The sequence below is a fragment of the Nerophis ophidion genome, linkage group LG04 (assembly GCF_033978795.1).
Source record: "Nerophis ophidion isolate RoL-2023_Sa linkage group LG04, RoL_Noph_v1.0, whole genome shotgun sequence".
NCBI classification, from domain to species: domain Eukaryota; kingdom Metazoa; phylum Chordata; class Actinopteri; order Syngnathiformes; family Syngnathidae; genus Nerophis; species Nerophis ophidion.
The window spans coordinates 21276147-21301495 of record NC_084614.1 but is presented as its reverse complement, the minus strand read 5'-3'; the positions used below and the strand labels follow the sequence as shown (position 1 = coordinate 21301495).

At 39.5% G+C, this 25349-nt stretch overlaps 1 protein-coding gene across 1 annotated transcript; it reads right to left on the bottom strand.

Moving 5' to 3' along the window:
* Positions 1-756: 756 nt before the first annotated feature.
* On the bottom strand, positions 757-25082 carry LOC133551082 (palmitoyltransferase ZDHHC18-B-like). Its single transcript, XM_061897402.1, has 9 exons — positions 24322-25082; positions 24091-24251; positions 19896-20045; positions 15869-16006; positions 14372-14423; positions 14195-14297; positions 12654-12766; positions 12473-12572; positions 757-1593 (listed from the first exon to the last, which is right to left on the bottom strand). The coding sequence occupies exons 1-9, from the start codon at positions 24615-24617 to the stop codon at positions 1294-1296; spliced, it is 1413 nt and encodes a 470-aa protein (XP_061753386.1). The 5' UTR covers positions 24618-25082; the 3' UTR covers positions 757-1293.
* Positions 25083-25349: the final 267 nt, after the last annotated feature.

Sequence of the window (25349 nt, the reverse complement as noted above, 5' to 3'; positions counted from 1 at the left end):
TCTATGGCAGAACTCACATTTTACATACACGAGTTCCATCTTCAAGTTGCCCCCCTCCTCCTACACGAGGTCACTTATAAAAAGAAATAGTCTTGTGTGAGTACCAGTGTATTCCTTACAATCAATACTTTAACATATTAACAAGCACCTCAGCGTGTGGTTACGGTACAATACACGCAAGTATAGTGTAGGAGGAACATATAAGAGGATAGCTTTCTGACACAGGCCGTGCAATTGTGGCACTTACACTACTTATGGTAGCTAAATAAATTATTAGAAAGAGCACGGTATTATAGCATAACACTGTTCTGCAATACCATTGTTTTTTTTAATTACACAGTCTTGCAAAAGCAGGGTTATGTATAATTAGTTTGTGCAGGTCTTCCCAATGAAATACGGCTAAACAAAGTTGACAAATTGCATGGCCTGGTTTGACAGCTGATGCTCACATTAATGCCTCATCTTGGAAACCTATCAAGTTGGATAATATCATGCTGTTCTACAACACAAAAATAAAAAATAATAATAAACATTATTGTCTTTGCAAAGGCTGGATTATGTATGATTAGGTTGTGCAGGTTTGCCCAATGAAATGCTGCTAAACATAGTTGGCATATTGCAGAGCCTGCTTTGACAGCTGATGCTCACTTTTAACGCCTCATCTGATGCTCACTTTTAACGCCTCATCTCTAACACCTATCACCATCTGGCGACCGAATGCTGCACAGCAGGAGTAGAAAAGGCTCAGCGTCACAATTAATGTCATGGTCCTTTATTTTGAAGAGTTCCAACTGGCTAAATCATACTATTTCATGCATGCATTCCAGGTGCATGATCACTTTTTGACTTGCATATTGTACACTGCACCACCTGCATGGTGTGTGTGGGACAGCATAGAGGCAACTGGGAGAAAGGACAGGAAAACTGGACGGGAGACACTTCATCGCGAGGAAAAAAAACAATGTAAACATACATAACATAAGCGCAGGCAACTATACTAATTTAGCTCAGGTGCACAACCAAATGATAAAAACGAGGTGATTTTCTGTGCTCACCATTTGAACAGGGTCGTGCAATATTACATTATGCATGTTGACCCAAGTTTGTAGTGCATTTATTTCAGCGGACACCTGGAAGCATAGGAATGCTACAATAGGAAATAAGTAAAAAGTGTACCTTTACTTGAGCATGTATCACTGTACAAACGGCATCTCTTCTGTTGCAAAAACAATATGATTGATTTCACACACAATCCAGCACGGTCAATGAACCATACGTAGAAAAATTAGATTGTTACTTGTGTGTTTTTTGTGTCCTGGCACCTATATGCTGCCTCGATTTGGAGGCGGCGTCCCCATCTAGAAAGGACGCTTGGACATGGATGACGGAGTTGGGTGTCGGCAAAGCCGCCTTTTTATTAGTCGTTTTCCTGGTTTTTGTCTTGTGCTGTACGTCGGAGGTATTCCTCGGTTTGTGGGACCCGCAGTTCGTGGAGGGGCCAGCTAAGGGGTCAGAGTTCACTCCCGGGCTGTTTCCCTGAGGACATGAGGCTTGAGAGGTGGAGTCCAGCACACCTTTAGCTCCGTGTTTACACTAAAGGGGGAAAAAAAGCTACCTACGTTAAGGATGTAAACATGAAACAGTTAAAAGAAAATCAAAGCGCAAGCAAAGCAATTTGACTATATAGTGTTTTAAAAGCTGTAATGCTTTAACTGGATTACAGCAGAGGTGCCCTCGAGGAAGAAATCATCCATACAAATGAAATCCTGCATGAAAATAGCCGACAATCACTCTCTGGATCCCATCCAGCATGGACGCATGTATAAAGAAAAAAGCTATGCATGCAGATGCGGCGCTAACAACACTCGCCTGCTTTCCCTCCCTGGCTTACCCAGCTGCACTTTTCCTGCGCTAATAAAACGTTGCTAATCAGACGGTGCAGGACACGGCAAAATCCAGACATTTGTCCTCCTGGTTGGACGGGCGGGGAAGGTGTGGACACAGGAACAGACAAACATGGAGACAGACCACACACTCAGAAGAGAAGGTTAGGAGGGGCCTGATCAACACATGGGGAACAGGATGCAAGAGTGCAAAAGATGAAGGAGAGAATGCTTGTTTTATTACATACAGAAATAGCATACAAAGGTGTTTATTTACCTGAATTGGACGGAGGGGATTGTTATTGAAAACAGCTCAATATCATAAACATCAACATTATGGAGTATGTGAGAAAGTGACACATACAGTGCATTCAGAAAGTATTTACAGTGCTTCACTTTCTCCACGTTATGTATTTAAAAATGGAATACATTTATTCTTGTCCTCAAAATTCTACACACAATACCCCGTAATGACAATATGAAAACATTTTTAGAGCATGAGTGTCAAACTCTGGCCCGCGGGCCAAATTTGGCCCGCCGTGTAATTTCATTTGGCCCTTGAGGTAATATCAAATTAAGATTAGAGCTGGCCCGCCGGTATTATACAGCGGCGATGCCTCTGTAACACTGCATTCACCGCTGATACTCATACAAATTAAGATTAGTGCTGGCCCGCCGGTATTATACAGCGGCGATGCCTCTGTAACACTGCATTCACCGCTGATACTCATACTTGCCAACCCTCATGATTTTCCTGGGAGACTCCCAAAGTTCAGTGCCCCTCCCGAAAATCTCCCGGGGCAACCATTCTTCCGAATTTCTCCCGATTTCCACCCTTGACAACAATATTGGGGGCGTACCTCCAAGGCACTGCCTTTAGCGTCCTCTACAGCCTGTCGTCACGTCCGCTTTTTCGTGCCGGTCCAGTCACATAATATATGATGCTTTAACACACACAAGTGAATGCAAGGCATACTTGATCAACAGCCATAAGGGTCACACTGAGGCTGGCTGTATAAACAACTTTAACACTTTTACAAATATGCGCCACACTGTGAAGCCCCACCAAACAAGAATGACAAAAACATTTCGGGAGAACATCCACACAGTAGCACAACATAAACTCAACAGAGGAAATACCCAGAATCCCTTGCAGCACTAACTCTTCCGGGACGCTACAATATACACCCTCGCTACCACCAAACCCCGCTCCCCCAATTTTTATTTACATTTTATTTGATATGCCATTGATATTTTTTACTCATTATTATAATTTGAAACTCGATTTTGTAAGTGACTATAAAGCTACATAAGCCTTGCGTGTTTAATATTCAATGCAAAACTTGTTTGGGTCCCTATCAAAAGGTTAATTTGTTCAACCTTGGCCCGCGGCTCTGTTCAGTTTTCAATTTTGGCCCACTCTGTATTTGAGTTTGACACCCCGGTTTTAGAGTGTTTTATAATGTATTAAAAATAAAATAAAATAAAATAATGTGTACATAAGTATTCACAGCCTTAGCTCAATACTTTGGTGAGTCACATTTGGCAGCAATTACAGGCTCAGGTATGTTTGTATACAATGCCACAAGCTTGGAACACCTATCTTTGGGCAGTTACGCCCAATCCTGTTGGCCCATTCTTCTTTGCGGCACATCTCAAGTTCCATCAGGTTGGATGGAGTGCGTCAGTGCACAGCCATTTTTAGATCAGTTCAATTGGATTTAAGTCTGGGCTCTAGCTGGGCAACTCAAAGACAATTACAGAATTGTCCGAAAGCCATTACTTTAAAATCTTGGATTGGTGCTTCGGGTTGTTGTTTGTCCTACTGAAAGATGAACTGTCGCCCCAGTCTTGGTTTAAGAGCGCTCTGGAGCAGGTTATCATCCAGGATGTCTCTGTACATTGATGCATTCATCTTTCCCTTTATCCTGACTAGTTTCAACATTCCTGCCGCTGAAAAATATCCCCAGAGCATGATGCTGCCACCACCATGCTTCACTATGATGAGTGGTGCCTGGTTTCCTCCAAACATGATGCCTGGTATTTCCGCCAAATAGTTCAATCTTTGTCTCATGAGACCACAAAATTTTGTTTCTCATGTTCTGAGAGTCGTTCAGGTGCATTTTGGCAAACCTTTACGAAGGAATGGCTTCCACCTGGCCACTCTACCATACAGGCCTGAGTGGTGGATTGCTGCAGAGATGGTTGTACAGGAAGGTTTTCCTCTCTCCACAGAAGAATGTTGTAGTCCTGACAGAGTGACTATCGGGTTCTTGGTCAACTCCCTGACTAGGGCCCTTGTCCCGCAATCGCTCATTATTTTCTGTACACTTGCCCAAATTTGTGCCTCAAGACAATCCTGTCTCAGATGTCTACAGACAATTCCTTCGACTTCATTCTTGGTTTATGATCTCAAGTGTTGCACCTTTTATACATAGAAAGGTGTGTGCCTTTCCAAATCATGTCCAATCAACAAAATTTACTGATCTCACTTTTGATCTTCATGGCAAAGGCTGTGAGTACTTATCTAACTTTTTTATATGTAATGCATTTGCAAACATGTATTTAAAAAAACATTTTCACATTGTCATTATGGGGTATTGTGTGTAGAATTTTGAGGACAAAAAGGAACGTATTCCATTTGTGAATAAAGCTGTAACATAACAAAATGTAGAAAAACTGAAGCGCTGTCAATAATTTCCAGCTGAACTATAGCTTCTTGACCATATGGTCGACTTTTTAACAAGCAGAGTGGTGCCTCGGTTTTTGTACGAATTGTTTTCCACAAACATTTTCTCCCAAATGCAAAGGTAAATCCACTCTTTAAAAACGGGAGATGAACAGATTTACTAATTACAAACCAGTCTCACTGCTGCCACAATTTTCTAAAATAATTGAAAATATATTTGTAGAAAAATTAGACGGTTTCATTGAAATTAACATCTTTTTGAGTGAGAAACAGTATGGATTCCAGACCAATAGATCCACTGCTTCAGCTGTAATGAATATAATGGAGGATAAAGAAACAGCAACGGATAATAAATACATTATAGGGGTGTTTATTGATCTTAATAAAGCATTTGACACTCTAAATCATTTTATATTATTTTCGAAGTTGCATTCATTTGGTGTGAGAGGAGTAATTTTAGACTGGCTAAGAAGATAGTTAGATAATAGACAAGAGTTTGTGGATTTTGTGGGTAATATATCTGAACAAATGAGGATTGAATGTGGAATTCCACAAGGTTCGGTTTTGGGACCAAAATTGTTTATTTTATATATTAATGATATATGTGAGGTATCAAATGTATTGAAATTTGTATTATTTGCGCACGACACCAGCTTTTATAGTTTGGGACATGACTTAAAAGCTGACTTAAGAGATGGTTTGATGTCAATAAATTATCATTCAAGGTAAAAAAAAAACAGTCTATGATTTTTTTGTAAGAGGGAAAGGGAGGAAACGATCAAACTGTCAATAGATGGAATTGATATTGAAAGGGTTTCTGAACTTAGATTTTTAGGAGTGATACTGGCTGACAGTCTGACATGGAAATGTACGGAAAAAGATGTCTATGAGTATTTTTATATTAAATAAGGTAAAATATGTGTTAGATTATAGGGCAATGCGTATATTGTATTGTGCACTTATATTGCCATGTATTAGCTACTGTGTGGAAGTGTGGGGGAACACATAAGTGTAACATAAAGGCATTGTATCAATTACAGAAAAGAGTTATAAGTATTATTCATAAAGCAGATTATGTAGAAAACACTAACGTACTATTTATTAATCCTGGTTTATTGAAACTACAGGAGCTAGTAAAGTTCCAGACTGTATGTGTTATGTTTAAGGCTAAAAGTAAAACATTACCAGCAAATTTACAAAAAAATGTTTGTCATCACTTCTGAGAATGAAGAGCAAAGAAGAAAAGGTAATTTCTAACATCAGCATTTAAGGACAACTTTAAAACAAATGTGTATATCAGTGATGGGGGGTTAAACTATGGAATTCTCTTTACAATTATATAGAAGATTGTAGAAATATATTCCAATTGAAAAAAATATATAAAGACACAATAATAAGATCATATGGATAATATTGTATTTGTTTTGTATCATACCGTGAGGTGTACATTATTTTTTTTGTTCGGTTTGCACTTCATGAAGTTTTGCACTTGTTTTTTTTGTGTGTTTTTTGTTTGTTTTCATTATATTTGGATGTATTTGTTTGGTCTGTATGCTTGTGAATCTGGGCTATCCATTAAGTAAGACTACTTATTATGTTGAAGGGGGAAGGAAATATAAAATGTTCTTCATCATGTTCCTTCTCAAGCATAGATGTGTAAATATGTGTTTAGTTGCTAAATCTGAATTGTCTATTAATCAAAAATGCACAACAATGAAGGAGATTAAAAAAAAATATATGAAAATAAACTATTCGCCAGTGTTCTTTCCTCTCAAACAATGGATTTGACAAACCAGTGTCTTTGCCCTCGGAATCGAGTGCCCACACAAAATACACAATGCATTGGTGACGGCTGCAAAATAAGCCACCATGGGGTCAAAAAAGTTTTAAGTGCCAGCACTTTGAACAAAGAAGGTGAGAACACTATTGAGTTGATGATAGATAACCTTGTCTATGGTATCAAAATGATGCCAAAACCCGCACGCGGCTAACACAGAAAGACAGCGAGCTCAAACAGAGTCTGCGTGCATGCACAAAGTCTATGTGCGCGCACAGATGGTGGTTTGTATGCATGCAGATTTTGGTACTGTTTTGACGCCATAATCGTCTCTCCTCACCATGCATGTAAAACTATAATCATTCTCTGTAAAGTGTGTTTTAGGTGTTAGTATTTCCGGGTTCTTCTTTTCATGTGAGCCAGTGATAGTCAGTCCTTGAGTTTATCAAAGTGCCGTTATCAGTCTCAGTTTTTGGATAATTTTAATTTAAAACAGTAATATTAACCGCCGGGTGTTTTAAGGTGGTTATCAGTAATATTGTTTACTGTTATATCTCTATTGTAGTCTGTAAGATCCTTATTGTTCTCTATCCTTTTGCTGTGGGGCAGACTGGCTCATGCGTGCACATGCGTCCAAAATCCTGCGCCGTTGCCATTTCTAATAAAAAGTAATGTATAATTATAACTCATATCTGTCAATAAACTTCATATGGAAGCACTAAAAACTACAGCACGTTGTAGGAGCTTGGCCTGTAGGAGGGCTTCGGCATGTAAAAAAGACCACCCATTAAAAAGTGCATTCTGTAAAAAAAATCTGTACAAAATTTTGACCAAAGCACAACCATTACATTTTATGTAGACCACAGCAATGTTTTAAATGGAGAAGAAAAATATAAAAAGACCCCTTAAGGTGTATAATGAATATTTAAATTCATTTTCCGGCCACATGATATTGAATTTGTAGGGACCTTTAAAAACAAATTCACAATATAGCTATGTTTACGACAACCAATGCTCTTGATGTTTCAGGACCCACCACAAATTATAGACACCACTATTGACTTTTGACTACAAGACACTAGGTCAAGGCGCTAATCTGAGCATTTTAACAGATTGTGGATGAGAATGGCTAAATGTTCTGTCTTGACATGTCTCGGATGAGGCACATGTAGCAACCTCTCCACCAAGGTTCGGTTTGGGATGCTAATCTATCAGTTGGCCTGTGTTGTTGTAAATATCCATCCATCCATCCATTTTTACCGCTTATTCTCTTTCGGGGTCGCGGGGGGCGCTGGCGCCTATCTCAGCTACAAACGGGCGGAAGGCGGGGTACACCCTGGACAAGTCGCCACCTCATCACAGGGCCAACACAGATAGACAAGCAACATTCAAACTCACATTCACACACTAGGGCCAATTTAGTGTTGCCAATCAACCTATCCCCAGGTGCATGTCTTTGAGGTGGGAGGAAGCCGGAGTAGCCGGAGGGAACCCACGCATTCACGGGGAGAACATGCAAACTCCACACAGAAAGATCCCGAGCCTGGGATTGAACCCTAGACTGCAGGACCTTCGTATTGTGAGGCAGACGCACTAACCCCTCGGCCACCGTGAAGCCTTGTGGAAGAATGTCCAAAGTGTAAACAACAATGGACTGCATTGTTTACTGCATTAAATTATTATTATATTCAAAGCTGTCCCAATACTACTTTTTCATATCCGTTATGATATAGATATTGGATTCATCGGCCAACACCTATATTAACATGATACGACTTCATCAGCTTGAATCATAGTTTAAGATGTCCGATAAGGGCTTTTTTGGCCGATATCTGGTATTCCAATATTGTCCAACTCTTAATTACCGATACCAATATATACAGTCGTGGAATTACCACATTAATATGCCTAATTTTGTTTTGATGCCCAGCTGGATGCATTAAACAATGTAACAAGGTTTTCCAAAAAAAACCAACCCAAGTTATGGAAAAAAATGCCAACATGGCACTGCCATTTTTCAAATATGCCTCAAAGCAGCAGTTTGGAATTTGGGATATGCTCTACCTGAGAGAGCATGAGAAGTTGAAGTGGGCGGGATTGAGGGACGTGGTTGAGGTGGGATGGGGGGGGGGGGGGGGATATTGTAGCGTCTTGGAAGACTTGGTGCTGCAAGGGGTTCTGGGTATTTTCTATTGTGGTTATGTTGTGTTACGGTGCGGATGTTGTCCCGAAATGTGTTTGTCATTCTTGTTTGGTGTGGGTTCACAGTGTGGCGCATATTTGTAACAGTGTTAAAGTTTTTTATTCGGCCACCCTCAGTGTAACCTGTATGGCTGTTGACCAAGTATGCCTTGCATTAACTTGAGTGTGTGAAAAGCCGTAGATGTTGTGTGACTGGGCCGGCACGCAAACGCAATTCCTTTAAGGTTTATTGGCGCTCTGTACTTTACCCTATGTCCGTGTACACAGCGGCGTTTTAAAAAGTCATGTATTTTACTTTTTTAAACAGATACTGATAATTATGAAACCGATACCGATAATTTCCGTTTTTACATTTTAAAGCATTTATCAGCCGATAATATCGGGAGTCCGATGTAATCTTTAATCATGGTACATACTTTTTGTAGGTTGGAATGGTAATTGAATTAAAGTAGTCAGAGAACAATGGTAGGTATGATAAACACTAACCTTGTGAAAGGCTAATGCTAAATTGGAGTGGAGTGGTCATTTTTTTTTTTGGACGACACCTAGTGGCCACAGTAATTCATTAAAGGCCATAAGGTAGCGACTTGTCCAGGATGTACCCCGCCTTCCGCCCGATTGTAGCTGAGATAGGCGCCAGCGCCCCCCGCGACCCCAAAAGGGAATAAGCGGTAGAAAATGGATGGATGGATGAAATGAGATTTTCTTATTTAAACGGGGATAGCAGGTCCATTCTATGTGTCAGACTTGATCATTTCGCGATATTGCCATATTTTTGCTGAAAGGATTTAGTAGAGAACATCGACGATAAAGTTCGCAACTTTTGGTGCTGACAAAAAAGCCTTGCCTTTAAGGAAGTCGCAGACGATGACGTCACAAGGGTGAGGGCTCCTCACGTCCTTACATTGTTTTTAATGGGAGCCTCCAGCAGTAAGAGCTATTCGGACCGAGAAAACGACAATTTCCCCATTAATTTGAGCGAGGATGAAAGATTTGTGGATGATGATATTGATAGCGAAGGACTAGAAAAAAAATAAAAATAACAATAAAGTAAAAAAAAATAAAAAAAAGGTGATTGCATTGGGACGGATTCAGATGTTTTTAAGACACATTTACTAGGATAATTCTGGGAAATCCCTACTCTTTCTATTGTGTTGCTAGTGTTTTAGTGAGATTAAATAGTACCTGATATTCGGAGGGGTGTGTCCATGGGTGTTTTGAAGCCAGTCTCGGTAGAAGTGGGTTTCAGTAGGCCCTTAAAGGCCTACTGAAACCCACTACTACCGACCACGCAGTCTGATAGTTTGTATATCAATGATGAAATATTAACATTGCAACACATGCCAATACGGCCGGTTTAGTTTACTAAATTGCAATTTTAAATTTCCCGCGGAGTTTCTTGTTGAAAACGTCGCAGAATGATTACGTGTGCCCATAACGTCACAGACTGTCAGGACATATTAGCGCAGAACCATTTGCGGCTAAAAGTCGTCTCTTTTCATCGCGCAATTAAACAGTATTCTGGACATCTGTGTTGCTGAATCTTTTGCAATTTGCACAATTATTAATGGAGAGTCGAAGTACAAAGATGGAGTTGGGAACCTTTAACCTTTAGCCACACAAACACACAGTGATTCCTTGTCTAAAATTCCTGGAGGTGAAGCTTTACTATGGATCAGAGCGGTCAAGCGAACATGGTTCCCGACCACTTGTCAACCGGCAGGTATCGGTGAGAAAATTGTGGTAAAAAGTCGCCTCTTACCGGGGATCAGCTGAGCTTGCGCCGTTCATGCAGCTGACGTCGACTTCCCTCAGAGACTGGTCTCAAAACACCCGTGGACACACCCCTCTGACTATCAGGTACTATTTAATCTCACTAAAATATTAGCAACACAATAGAAAGATAAGGGATTTCCCAGAATTATCCAAGTAAATGTGTATAAAAACATCTGAATCCATCCCAATGCAATCGCCTTTTTTTTTTAACGTAATTTTTTTTTTTTTTTTTTTTTGTAGTCCTTCGCTACCAATATCATCATTCACGAATCTTTCATTCTCGCTCAAATTAATGGGGAAATTGTCGTTTTCTCGGTCCGAATAGCTCTTGCTGCTGGAGGCTTCCATTAAAAATAATGTGAGGACGTGAGGAGCCCTCACCCTTGTGACGTCATCGTCTGCGACTTCCGGTAAAGGCAAGGCTTTTTATCAGCACCAAAAGTTGCGAAGTTTATCGTCAATGTTTTCTACTAAATCCTTTCAGCAAAAATATGGCAATATCACAAAATGAACAAGTATGACACATAGAATGGACCTGCAATCCCCGTTTAAATAAGAAAATCTAATTTCAGTAGGCTTTTAAGTTGAGCGCATGACACATTTAAATGATGTGGACATGTTTGTTACTAGACTTTCTAATCCACTTTTGCCTTGGAGATCTCATTTATATTAGCAAATGTTGTGTTTTTTGTCTGCAATATTGTTCAATAAGGTCACTAATTACATGTGTCCTGCTTGTGTGCTTAGCTGTTGTGTAGCTGCTAGCTCCAAGGAGCCTATATTTTACGATGTTTACCTTTTGTAGATTTCTTCACTAAAATACAAGGAAAGACCAACCTTGTGTGCTTTTTGGGAGACATTTAGATGTTAAAGTGCTGTCCAGGTTTGCATAAGTAAACACGCTGCAGGACTGTTTGTATCGGACGATTTAAATGCAAGCCGATATCATACGATACTCGTTTTTTGCTGGTATCTGATCTGGACACCCTTAATCATATTATCCCTATTCTGTTGCAAATGTCACGCCGAAGTGATTGTTCTCTATGGACCCATCACTGCGAATGTGCTAACTCATGTTCAGGTTATCATCTTTTTGTATTGCTTTATTCACTACTTCACTACTATTTATTAGCCTTGCACGTATTGGTTATTCAAGTACTTGTTTATATTTTTAGTCAACATTTAATGTTTACATTGAACAAGAGCACAAAGCCTTCCAAGTCAAATTCCTTGTGTGTTAAACATACTTGGCCAATGAAGCCGATTCTGATGCTAAACGGATCACGGTGTGTCTAGCTCGGTCCTTCTCAAAGAGTGGGGCGGACCCGTGAAGGAGGCACAGTGCGACGACAGTAGGTGGCAGTGGTGCTCTTTTAATAAGATGGTGCACAGGGAACATTAGCTCTATGGTGTAGGGCAGGGGTGTCAAACTCATTTTAGCTCAGGGCCCGCATGGAGGAAAATCTGTGCACACGTGGGCCGGACTATTGAAATCATGGCATTCAAACTAAAAAATAAGGACAACTTCAGTGTGTTTTCTTTGTCTTTGGCCAAAAATAGAACAAAGACATTCTGAAAATATTACAGTAAAAACATATTTAAAAATACCCGCAGCGGTAAAGTTTAGATCCATAAAGGAAAGAAGAAAGTGAATGAATGTTTATCACTGAATAAATTTACATATGCATAAAAATGTGTTTTCTTTTGTATTATTTTTTTTTTAATTAAGTAACGTTTATGACAATTTAGAATGTGAAATATAACAGGATAATGCATACACTTATCATTTGTTTTCAAAACGGTTACAAAAAAGTGGGGACCGAAAAGTTCACTGTGGGACCCCATTTTATGACTTGATAGGGTCCCTGGGACCCCATTTTAAAAATTCCTAGCACCAACACTGATGGAGTATTGGTGCGTGCAAAACAGCAGCAGGCGGCTGTGGCCTGCGGGTCGGTTCTAATACTAATCAAATATCATAGATAATTAATTTGGGGGCCTGATCTGGCCCCCAGGCCTTGACTTTGACACATGGTGTGTCGGGTTTTTTGCACCGAGCATGCACACACAGCGAACAGAACAAGAGATATAACCAGATAAAGCAATAAACTATGCTTCAGTCTAGCGCTGGATAAAACGTCCTACCACGTTTATCTCGTTTTTAGTGGACACGGACGGCACTTCAATGTCTGTGCTGGTCTGAAGGGCTTCGTCTGCAGGCAGGAGACCTCGTCTGTTGATCAAACTGCGATGGGCGGGAGGAAAAAGGGTTGTGATTAGGTAGAAAAGTTTGTGGTATGCAATAATGGTAATGGATGTATCTAACCTGGGCGGCATGGGTCCACAAAGCACTGAGCAACAGTTGATGAAGATGTTTCTGTGACTGTATGGGTTAGTGACATCTTCAGCGCCACTCTTTCCGGACCAAGTACCTTTAATCTGAAATACAACAAGCAGCTTTTAGTTCACAATAGATATGATTTAACACGCTTAATGACATCGTAGTGAAACAATTGGCAACTACGTATCTCAATCTGTGTGTGTAATCAGAACTGTGCAACTGTGTTCAAATTTGTGTGTGCATAACAACAATCTGTGCGGCCGTGTTGCGATTTATGTGTCGTGAAAACAAATGTGCGTCCGTTTAACTTTATGTGAAGCAAGAACTCTTGGTTGGCCTGCGGGCGTGCAGCAATTTGTAAGTGTAGGAAAGATTTGTCTGCAACTTCAGGGCGCCTTTGCCTACACTCACAACTAGTCGGCAACTAGAAACCGTAATATTAAACAGGCTGACGTTTCGAATGGTGGGCGATACTGATACTAAATGGTAAATGGGTTGTACTTGTATAGCGCTTTTGTACCCCTTTTTAAAGGAGCCCAAAGCGCTTTGACAGTATTTCCACATTCGCCCATTCACACACTGACGGTGGGAATGTGATAAACTGATACTGTGGGAATGTGATAAACTGATACTTTTTACTTGAAAAGTCGTGATCAGTGAATAATTTTGTCACAAGGAAGGTTTCAAATTACAATAAACAACAAGGTTACTAAAATATGAATATAAACTTTGTGTAAAGATTCACTGTAACAACGCTTATGGTTTGTGAAACCTTTCATCTATTTGTGAAAATGAAATTACATCACATTGTAACCCTTTTTTTTCACCATGCGGACCACTTTAGTGAAGGTTCACATTAAAAACAATGGTACGTAAAGTTCTCAAATCTTGTCTACATCATCCTATAGAGCCTGAAAATAAAAAAAACACAATTAGTGCTTGCATTCACACAAAAAAACAAGCTAACACACGTTAATGTTATAATTAACATGCTAGCTTTTTCGCTAGTTTTAAAAACTTTTACTCCAGTGTTATATAACTGGTATTTGACCTATGCTAACTTCAGTGCTAAAGCATTAGAATGCTAACTTTTTTAGCTAATTTCCCCACAATACACCTTTGGTCAACCATTCAAAGCTCTCACTGATGGAAGGTTTTGGCTCAAAATCTCACGATACATGGTCCCATTCATTCTTTCCTTAACACGGATCAACCGTCCTGTCCTCTTAGCAGAAAAACAGCCCCAAAGCATGATGTTTCCACCCCCATGCTTCACAGTAGGTCTGGTGTTCTTGGGATGCAACTCAGTATTATTCTTCCTCCAAACAGACACGAATTGCAAATTGGACACACAGATTGCTTTTACACACACGCTCACACACGCTCACACACATTAACATAAGCACAAACATACAAATTACAGCACAGGCATGTAGATCTGATTACACACACAGATTGAGATCTGCATTTTTTTTTCCCCACGATAATGCTTCCGTATGAATGTGGTTTTCGGTTTATGCACTCACATCTTCATTTGTGGTGAGGTTGGTAGCAACGAGGTATGTATGGAAGCCTGAGAGGCCCAGTATGGACCAGACTGAGAAAAAACATATTACGAGCTCCACGGCAGTGCAGGGTTGGGTCAAGGAGGGTAAATGCAAGTATGAAAATGGACATAGGGCACATTTTGATGCAAAGGATATCTGCCGGGACTCTGCTGAAGGGCAAAAAACAGGCCTTTCCCGTCCTGAGCTCCTAGAAGACAATACGTTGTTATATAAACTGTACAGACAGGCGCAATGTCATAATAGGTCAAGTAACTATATTTTCATGCTATCAAACGATAGAAAAAATAGCAATTACATAGCTATGATCTGTAATTAATTAATCACCGAACAAAAATGCTGAGAAAAGCCCTCAACTTGAGGTATTTTCCTTTGTATGTTTCATTTATGTTTGTTACCGACAGTGGACTAAGGGAACAGATTAATGTACATTCTGTATTTGTCATGATTAAATGTTAAACTCAGTAAAACAGATTACAGGAAACATTGGCGTTCCTGATTGTCAACCACGTGTATATGCAACATTATCTCATGTTTTAAACCTTATTTAATGACAGAACCTGAAGTTATTTTTTAACGAGTAGGGACATTCAGATCAGGGTTTAATTCTGCTGAATTCCCATCATCCATAAGTGAGCTGGCCGACATCAATACCAATACCGATCACATGTATTACCTGTAAATTTTGAAAGTGCTATTGACAGTTTAACAATTTCAACACACTAATTATTTCTTATTTACTTTTAACAAATACATATTATTGATCAAAACAAATGTAATAGTACACAATAACTAAACTAATACCTATTACTCATTTAAATGTAGTTAAGGGCAAATGGTGTTTGCCCTTAAAGTCCTCGTCCAGGGAATTATGCCTTCAGTTTTTAAACATTAACAAAAACAACAAAAATATATTTGAGAAAACAAAAATATCAATCTAATCAGTCTAGTATTGATCATATATTGATACTATCCTTGGTATAAATACCACCAATGGGTTCAAATTTAAAATCGTGTTGAATTGAGAATCGATTCTGAATCGAATTGTCACACCAGGAATCGGATTAAATTGTTAGGTGCCCAAAGATTCACACCTCTTACATTTTACACTGTCTTTTGTTAGAATTCACCCTACCACCATTATTTAAAGCTTCTTAGTCATGAGAGTGAAATCTCAAATTTCGCCCAACTACCGTATTTTTCTGACTATAAGTCGCAGTCTTCTCCACAGTCCAGCAGGGGGTGAGACCCGGCCAAACCGAGAAAAAAAAAAATATATATATATATATATATATATATTTTTTTTTTATTTTATTTTATTTTTTTCTTCTATAGTTTGGCCATGTCTCACCCCCGGCCAAACTACAAAAAAAAAACGCGACTTATAGTCAGAAAAATACGGTACATATTGCTCAGTCAAGCACAAGAAGAGGGTGACTTACGTAACAGGCATAGTAAGACAGTCAACTTTACTGATTAAACATGTGATTTACGGGATTAAAAAACATAACACACTCAATTTGGTATTAATTGATTTATCATAATTGACACCCCTACTATGTTTTCTTCCATTTTCACTTCCTGTAAGGGCTTAGTGTGTCCACAAGTAAACATGCTGATTCGGGCTTTCCTTACTCAGGGCAAGATGCGTGGTCACGCAACCAAAGATGAACACCGTAAGAAAAGACAAGGAGACGATGAAGGTGTAGAAGGAACCGTAGTTGCGCTTCCCCACACAGTTGCCCACCCAGGGGCAGTGATGGTCAAATCTCTCTGTGGGACAAACACAGCCAGGTCAATGTGATGTCATATCAAGAAACGGTATAATGCAAGGATGTCCAAACTTTTTCTACAGAGGGCCGCACACTCAAAATTTTTTTTAAAACTTTAGGGCTCCCCTCAAGTTGACCCATAAGGGTCTCAGTCATAAAAATGTTGAAGTGAAAACACAAAATGTGCAATAACTCTCCAACTCAAAAATGTCAGTCTGAATATTTGATGTGACGTAATTGGAGCCTTAAGTACGGTAAGTCAATAATTCAAAACACTGTTGATCTAATTTCATTATTATTTTTTGAGCACTTTTGGGGAAATTTTGCCTATTGTTCACAATCATTATGAGACAAGAATACACGTCTTTTTTTTTTTTTACGATTTTAGAGATGATAATATTGCTAGTGGGCGCAACAGTTGAAGCCTTCAAATCCCTCTAAAGCAGGGGTCGGGAACCGTTTTGGCTGAGAGAGCCATGAAAGCCAAATATTTTAAAATGTAATTCCGTGAGAGCCGTACAATATTTCATAACACTGAATACAACTAAATGTGTGCCTTTTTTAAGTATGACCAACATTTTTAGAGTATAATACATCTCTTATTCTTATTAATAACATTGTTATTCTGAAGTTAACCAATAATAAATAAAATACGTCTAATAAACAGGTGCTGAAGAAAACTGATTGATGGCTTAAGATGCATGAGAATGTTTTATATTCTGAATGTTATCTTTAACAATGATTACCAGCGGAATTATTCATTAGTTATCGTGTTAAGCAATGTCAGCTAAGATTCATCTGAGAGCCAGATGCAGTCATTAAAAGAGCCACATCTGGCTCTAGAGCCATAGGTTCCCTACCCCTGCTCTAAAGCAATTTCAGAACCCTACATCAACATTTTATATATACACTGCATTATATATATATATATATATATATATATATATATATATATATATATATATATATATATATATATATACAATGTAGTAACAGACACATTCATAACAATATGTAATATGTAGATATGTCCAATAATGGCTTTTTTGCCGATATCCGATATTCTGATATTCTGATATTGTCCAACTTTTAATTACCGATTCCGATACCAACCGATACCGATACGTACAGTCGTGGAATTAGCACATTATTATGCCTAATTTGGTTGTGTTGCCCCGCTGGATGCGTTAAACAATGTAACAAGGTCATCCAAAAAATCAACTCAAGTTATGGAAAAAAATGCCAACATGGCACTGCCATATTTATTATTGAAGTCACAAAGTACATTATATTTTTTGACATGCCTCAAAACAGCAACTTGGAATTTGGGACATGCCCTCCCTGAGAGATCATGAGGTTGAGGTGGGCGGGGTTGAGATGGAGGGGGGGTTGCGGTGGTGTATATTGTAGTGTCCTGAAAGAGTTAGTGCTGCAAGGGGTTCTGGGTATTTGTTCTGTTGTGTTTATGTTGTGTTACGGTGCGGATGTTCTCCCGAAATGTGTTTATAATTTTTGTTTGGTGTGGGTTCACAGCGTGGCGCATATTTGTAACAGTGTTAAACTTGTTTATACGGCCACCCTCAGTGTGACATGTATAGCTGTTGACCAAGTATGCCTTGCATTCTCTTGTGTGTGTGAAAAGCCGTAGACATTATGTGATTGGGGCGGCACGCAAAGGCAGTGCCTTTAAGTGCGCTCTGTACTTCTCCCTACGTCCACGTACCACTCCGTACAGCGGCGTTTTAAAAAGTCATACATTTGCGGCGGTATAGCTCGGTTGGTAGAGCGGCCGTGCCGGCAACTCGAGGATTGCAGGTTCTATCCCCGCTTCCGCCATCCGAGTCAATGCCGTTGTGTCATTGGGCAAGACACTTCACCCACACTATTTTAATTGTCACTTAGATATTGGGTTTCACTATGTAAAGCGCTTTGAGTCACTTGAGGAAAAAGCGCTATATAAATATAATTCACTTCACTTTTTGAAACCGATTACGATATTACATTTTAAAGCATTTATCGGCCGATATTATCGGCAGTGCGATGTTTTTGGGCATTTCTAGTAATATGTACAATATTTACCCTATTTTGGTCCCTTTAATCACTGAATTGCTCAGCTCATTTATTTCAGTTTCCATAGCAGCACACTTCTTACTTCCAGATACAAACACGAGTGTTTTCTAATCATGGCAGACTTGGTAACAGACAACGAATCTGACTATTATTAGACAAATGAAGATTCCCAACCTGGACTTTTTAAAACTGAATACATGGAGGATTAAAGAAGCAAGATTATAGAAGCGAACACAATGGAATGGTGAAGCGTTGGAGCAGACAGAAGCCGAAAGAGTGAGGTCGGTGTGACTTGGACGCTGGAAATGTAAAACTTGGAGACAGGCTATTTCGAAATCAATGGATAAACTGGAAAAAATGTCCCTGGCCAGTTGGACCAAACAGACAACTGTCCATCGAGTGATTCACATTTTATATTGATCATGATACACACAGCATGTCATGCTTGTTATTACTGTATAGCTGTGTGCAAACAAAACATGAAATGTGGGATACTTTCTAGATACTGCAATATGGTTGTTCATGTTTTTCAGTCAGTCAGATCGGTTTCTTATCGCAGTGTTGTGCATTAAAAACATCAACAAAATTCATGTTGATGTAGAAGCAAGCTTATCTCTTGCTGTAGGTAGCTTTTACGGCTAATGCCAAAAGCATGCCGATGTGTTAGTCCGCTAGAAAAATAGTATCTCTGTGGTCGCGCTTACAATAACAATGTTGCTACATTTTAGTTATTATACAGGTTACCAAACATAAATTAAGTATTTTTGGCGTTTTTTTTAATGCATTTTTAAAGTGATTTAGAGGTAGATTTGATTGCTCCCTAATTAGCTGCAATGCTAGCCACCTAAAAGGAGACCGTTTTTACATGTTTAACTGCAAACAAACCCAACAGCTTTTGTGTTCTTGTCTCATAAATATTGTGAACAATACGCAAAATTCCAAAAAAACTGCAGGTCCCCTGTAAGTCTCTAGATCAGTGATTCTCAAACTGTGGTACCGCTAGAGGTACGCGGGCTGTATCTAATGGTACGCCAAAGAATCACTTGAAAAAAGTACAATATATTATTTTCCTATATTTAAACAGTGTGACTGTTCAAACGATATGTAATGTAATGTAATAGTCCATTCATTCATTTTCTACCGCTTATTCCCTTTTGGGATTGCGGGCAATCGGGCGGAAGGCGGTGTACACCCTGGACAAGTCGCCACCTCATCGCAGATGTAATGTAATAGTGTCCAGCAAAATATATACAAACTTGTTAAATAAAACCTCTGCCTTGTTTTTTTAGGAAATACTTAAATCTACTACGCCACTATATTTTATTGTTTGCCAATATGGTGGTACTTGGAGAGCCAACAGATGTTTTCTGATGTGGTATTTGGTGATAAAGGTTTGAGAACCACTGCTCTGTCAATTTCAAGTTTTTGTAATTTTTTTTATTTGTTTGATGTATGCTCTTTTTGTCAAAGAAAACTTTGTTTTTTATATGGCAATCACACAAAATATGAAGTATTTCCTCCAAAAATATTTTAAAAGTAAAACATGTGCTGTGAAGTCATTGGAGACTTAATTCATGACATTTTGATTCATTATTATTTTTTGACAAACAACTAATAAAGAAAAACAGCTTGCATGGCAGCTTCTATGTTATAAGAGTCAACTTTGCATTTTTTCTTCTTCAAAAATATTTTTTAATAGTATTTTTTTAAATGTGCTGTGGGTCATTAAATAAATAGCTGCGGGCCGCAAATGGCCGCCCTTTGGACACCTCTGTTATAGGGCTATGTTTGTTAAATGTCAACATGTTTCCATATCTCACCCACACAGTTGTCACACAAGCTGCAGTGGGAAGTCCGTGGAGGTCGGAACATCTTGCAAGTGAAGCAGTACTTGAGCTTAACCAACTGCTGGTTGATGAGCACCTCCTTGGTGCGTGGAGGAGGGCGATAGCCTGTACTCCCCGTAGTGTCTGTGTGGGAAAATGTCATTATCATTATGTAATACAGTGGAACCTCGATTTACGAAGCAATTTTTTAATGAACTTTTCAATTTAGCCAAATGTGCCTCTGTGTGTGAACCATGTCTCTGTGCACAAACGCTTCATTCTGTCATTCATTTTGTGTTGCGCCTGCAGACAAAAAGCAGGGTGCAGCTTTGTTGTGGGGGTGGAGCCCTCCACGTCACTTGCTGCCCAGTACACAGTCACTTCTTAGCACTTCAGAGTGTGTGCCTTTTCTGTGTTTTTTTTTTGCCTTTTAACAAATTTAGTCAATTTTGCTAACTCAATACGAGTTCCAAAAAGACAGACCAGCGTGGAAAGGAGGGAATCGCTATGAAGCTAATAAAAAAACAAAAACATTATTTGCGAGGAGCACATTAATGGCACTCACAAGTATGAAGGAACTGATGAAGCAGGCTTTGTACCACAGCATGTTTTAATTCTGATGAGACCAAACTTTACTGTAAATATATGCCGGAGCAGACTTAGGCCCCGTTTACACTAAGCCGGATAAGGTTATCCAGGGTAAATCACACCTAACATTATCCATGTCAACACACAACAATGCCACCGTTTAATAAGAGCCCCTCCGTTTGCTGGCACAACGCAACCTAGTACACATGCACGGAAAATGCGCACGTCATAGTCACCTCTAGTGTTGCTTTGTGGGCAAGTTCTGAAATGTAACTTATCTTAACAATATCCAGTGTTGCAATATTTCAATTAACTGGAATCCAGTGTGCTGTGGGGCCCTATTGCAGTGAATCACACCTGAGCCATCATAAATTGATCACATCTTTATTAGAACACGTAAACAATGTGATAAAGAACATTTTACATAAATCAAACTAGGGATCTAGATATCTGGTCAGGACACTCTTCACTCTTTTGCCTTCATCTTTATTGTCCATTCGTTTTTGGTGACTTTATATACTCTGGACCTAGACGTTGAGTCCGCAACATACCGTATTTTTCGGAGTATAAGTCGCACCTGCCGAAAATGCATAATAAAGAAGGAAAAAAACATATATAAGTCGCACTGGATTATAAATCGGATTTTTGGGGGAAATTTATTTGATAAAACTCAACACCAAGAATAGACATTTGAAAGGCAATTTAAATTAAAAAAAGAATAGTGAACAACGGGATGAATAAGTGTACGTAATATGACGCATAAATAACCAACTGAGAAGGTGCCTGGTATGTTAACATAACATATTATGATAAGAGTCATTCAAATAACTAACACATAGAACATCGCTAAATCTCATGAAATCTTATACGTCTAGTCTCTTTCGTGAATGAGCTTAATAATATTATTTGATATTTTACGGCAATGTGTTAATAATTTCACACATAAGTCGCTCCTGAGTATAAGTCGCACCCCTGGCCAAACTATGAAAAAAACTGCGACTTATAGTCCGAAAAATACGGTACATGGCGGACAATAACTGATATTCTGCTTTGCCAGTCCAAATGCATTCGCCGTTTTCCTCGACGGCCATGTAATACAAAGCACACGCTACCTTTTATATCGCATCCAAGGGAGCTCGCATTCTCGTTGTTTATCCTTCGACAAATGGACAAAGTTTTTCGCCAAGTAGAATCACAGCTGACCCGGCTGGACATTCCAAAGTTCTCTTGGCGTCTGAGAAGTGTTGTATCCGAAATTGCCGCAATCGGTTTCTCTTAATGTATTCATGTGATGACCTACTCAGTGGCCTTGTGGTTAGAGTGTCCGCCCTGAGATCGGTAGGTTGTGAGTTCAAACCCCGGCCGAGTCATACCAAAGACTATAAATATGGGACCCATTACCCCCATGCTTGGCACTCAGCATCAAGGGTTGAAATTGGGGGTTAAATCACCATAAATGATTCCCGGGCGCAGCACCGCTGCTGCCCACTGCTCCCCTCCCCTCCCAGGGGGTGATCAAGGGGATGGGTCAAATGCAGAGGACAAATTTCACCACACATAGTGAGTGTGTGACAATCATTGGTACTTTAACTCAACTTAAACTTTGTGTGATTTCCACAAGCATTTGAACGTGTAGAATATTGAAAAATATGTCTGGATGACTCGCCTCCATATTTCCAGTTGTTAGCGCCGGTTGTTATGAAACCGCTCTATTATGAAGCTGGCTGTGGCGCGTTATTTCTGACGTCACTTCCGGTGTGGGTGTGGTATTTTTGGCGTCACTTCCTGTCCAGACTCACTTTGTAAACGATCAATGAGTCCATACAAAGTTAAGTGCCGCAGATTCAAGAATTACACGGCTGACTTACCCGTGTAAAAATTTGTCCGAGGAGGGTTTCCTTGAACGCTAGTTTAGTGTGCTGAAACGGGGCTTAGGCTAAATAATTATTCGTTTAAGGGGTTAAACGACTTGGTGTAGACATGGCCTTATTTTACAGCGGAGGAAAAGACGCTACCTTCAATTCAGCAGCGTGTCTTTCAAGGCACACACACATACAAGGGCACTGCTACTGCCATCTTCCTCTGTCTGCTGCTTTAGCGTCAGCTTCTCTGTGGATGTTAATGTGGTTGGATTTTACTTTATTAAATGTTAATTATCAAAGCAATATGATTTTAAAAGTCCAAAATTGTAGTGATTTCTGATTGTTTGTGAGGGCACCATAAGGACTTTTGTATGTGTGTGCGCATGTTGACAGTGCAGCGCATGCAACACAGGCTTGTTAATAAAGAGAACGTTGATCCATCAATCCATTGTTATATTTGTTTGATAAACAGTATTGTATAACACTTTATGTTGTGTTCAAAATATTCAAACCTTGACTTGGATATGAACTTTTCAAACTTAAAGTGTTTACAAAGTACAAAGAGGAAGAACTATAATAAACATTCTGAATTTATTTTAACCATCCAATCATTTCCTAGATAATCTAATTTATCTCCCCATATGAAATATAACTTACTTCACTAATTATTATTTATTTATTGATGTAATTATTTTTAATGTTAGCTAATTTAATCCTACCCCTCCTACTCTACATATCAGTTGCTAAAACTTTTGTTCATTTCTGATTCTCATTATATTCACAATATGTGAATAAAATGAACTTTTGTTCATTTCCGATTTTTATTTTATTCACAATATGTGAATACAAGTTTACACATATATCAAATTCTTGCACACTTTTCGATTATGGACAAAAATAGGCTTACAAATGGATTAACCAGAATTCAAAATTTAAATTTTTTTAAATACATAAGATCGTGTATTGTACCTCTCTCTGAATGGACTCGTCTGTCGTGGATTGGTGTGAGAGGAGCCGAGTCGGAGGTGGGAGGCTTTGTTAGTCAATTTAAGGCTGCATTTGTGACGATGTTTGACTTCAACTTGAAGGCAGATCCCAGTGAAAAATTACTTCTCCGTAAACTCACTTTACTTAGATGCCTTGCCGATTTCGCGTGGTCAAAGAGTGCCACCTTTCCCCGAGATCCATAGTTCACATTGTCCTTGCAAATCAAGCACGTCCCAGTTCATCGCACTTTGCAATGAAATCGCTGATCAGTTCGTCTACTTCACCTTCAGTTTGATAGATATATCGAGCCATGCCCAGTTCCACTTGTTTCTCACGCCCATATCGATATCTTTCGCTAATGAAGCATTCCTATCTTGAATAAGCTTAACCATGTCTGAAACTGTTTTGTCAATAAAGAAACGTGTTAATTGAGAGCTACTGTGTTTTCTTTCCAGATTAGTCGCCGATAAACACAACCAATATAAACAGAATACGAGTTCAGAAACGCTCACAATAATTGGGGATCAGGGTCTAGATATTGCCGGCAAACGACGCGTGCAATATCCAATGTCATTGGTTGATGTCGTCAGCTGATAGTAGAGCTAGCCAATCTGGTGCCTTCACACATTGGCATTATATTATATAGATGACCCTGGCGGCGCCAAAATTGGCAGAATTCCGCGGAAAATTTCCATCCCTGAAATCGAGGTTCCACTCGTTGTATTGAGGTGAAATGTCATCAAGAGCCTCACCTATTTGCTTCTCAATGTCAGCCGCCTCGTCCGGCGTGGCCCGAGGCAGGATGCCGGGGTCTGAGAAGCTGGTTTGCAGAAGGGTGACGACCACAAATACAAAGAGGACTCCTCCGATTGCGGGTATGCAGCTCGTCAGGTGTTTGACCAGAAAGGGGCAACTGGGATGACAGAAATGACAATTAATTAGACTACCGTGTACTGTATCAATGTTTTGAAAAATGAACGCACTCAAATATGAAGAATAAACCACAGGTGACGAGGATAAGGCAGAGGGTGAGGGGCAGAACCCCGTTATGGCGTGCCGCTATGAGCCGGCCATTGCAGAAGAAGCGGTTCTTTCCTGGGAAAACCTCCCATCTCCTCCTGGGTCTCCTCGGCCGCTCGACCTCCTTGCTGCTGCAGCTGCTGCAGCTGCTGCTGCCACCCTCCCCTTGGTTGCTGTGCTGCTGGCGGTGACCCGGCGAGATTTGGGCGGGTGTCCTGATGGTCTGTGGGTCAATTTGCTGATACTCGCCCTTGTTCATGATTTACAATGCACTGACAAGACTGACATCACCAACAGTGGAGCGATGACGTCACGTTACAGAGGAGTAGTCATAGATATACAACACTATGAGTAGCCTGCTACAAAGAACACGAAAACACCGTCCGACCTATCCATGGCTGATAACATATTACCCCTATTTGCTTTCATTCCCGTTAAAATTCGTAAAATGTGACACTTCACAGTCCATCGTTAGCTTTTCGGCTAGTATTAGCCGCTCACGTCCACGTTAGCTTGGCTTTGTTTTGATAAACACCCGCCAATGAAACCACTCCTACCGGATTGTTGGAATGGTGTATTAACCTCCATAAACAAGAAAAATAATAATGAATATATAAATATGTAATAAAACACTCCACTACTGTCCGCTTTTGTCGTGGGTAATTTACACTGATTTAATAAGACCAGTGTGTTGTATGTGTGATCCTACGCCAGCCATAGTCGATATATGGTTTCCGGTTTTCAAAATAAATGTTTTATTAAATAATATATATAATAAATGATGACAGTAAGAGTTGAAAAACACTACATCGTATAGATTATTATTTTGGTGTGATTATTGTTGCCATATTGTGGAATTACAAAAAAGATGCAGGGTATTAAACATCGAAATAATAGTACTTCCGGCTTTAATGCGAATTATTTAGTCAAGTTCAAAATAACTACAATAACAGAACATGACCAGGGATACTTTAAAAGTAAAAGTATACCG